The sequence below is a fragment of the Puntigrus tetrazona genome, chromosome 20 (genome assembly GCF_018831695.1).
Source record: "Puntigrus tetrazona isolate hp1 chromosome 20, ASM1883169v1, whole genome shotgun sequence".
Taxonomy (NCBI): domain Eukaryota; kingdom Metazoa; phylum Chordata; class Actinopteri; order Cypriniformes; family Cyprinidae; genus Puntigrus; species Puntigrus tetrazona.
The window spans coordinates 25,757,326-25,757,827 of record NC_056718.1 but is presented as its reverse complement, the minus strand read 5'-3'; the positions used below and the strand labels follow the sequence as shown (position 1 = coordinate 25,757,827).

The 502-nt window shown below is 46.0% G+C and overlaps 1 protein-coding gene across 1 annotated transcript in view; it reads left to right on the top strand.

Annotated features, from left to right (window-relative positions):
* The window catches only part of LOC122325519 (1-phosphatidylinositol 4,5-bisphosphate phosphodiesterase beta-1-like), a 21,664-nt gene that overhangs the window by 18,336 nt on the left and 2,826 nt on the right, over positions 1-502 (top strand). The window contains exon 22 of the mRNA XM_043220555.1: positions 221-440. Within this exon, the coding sequence (XP_043076490.1) occupies positions 221-440 (220 nt within the window). The remainder of the gene's footprint in view (positions 1-220; positions 441-502) is intronic.

Here is a 502-nt window from a genome sequence, read left to right as displayed (position 1 = left end):
TGTATCATATTTTTCTTAAATATATAAATGCATGTGTGTGAATTTGTACACAGTTCTTCACACAAAGAGCCACAGGTGAAGTTCTCAGGAAGCTGTCGAGTTTCGGTCGTTTTGAACGCACTGAAAATGATTGAAACATTTCTGATGGACAGCTTCAGAAAACCCAGAAGAGGTGATACTCTAAAAACTAACTCTGGAGCCCGTGGAACCTGTGTTTCAGAGATGGAGGCTCAGAGCGTGGAGGAGCTCAAACAGCAGAAGGGCTTCGTCCGAGAGCAGAGGCGACACTACAAAGAGATGAAGGACCTGGTGAAGAAACACCACAAGAAGACCACCGAGATGATCAAGGAGCACACGGCCAAATACAACGAGTTCCAGCACGACTACCTGCGCAAGAGAGCCGTCCTGCTGAAGTCTGCCAAACGAGACGGTAAGAAGAGGTAGGTAGACGTCCACCGATCCAACACCAATACACCCAATCACTCTTTTTATTTATTATGCA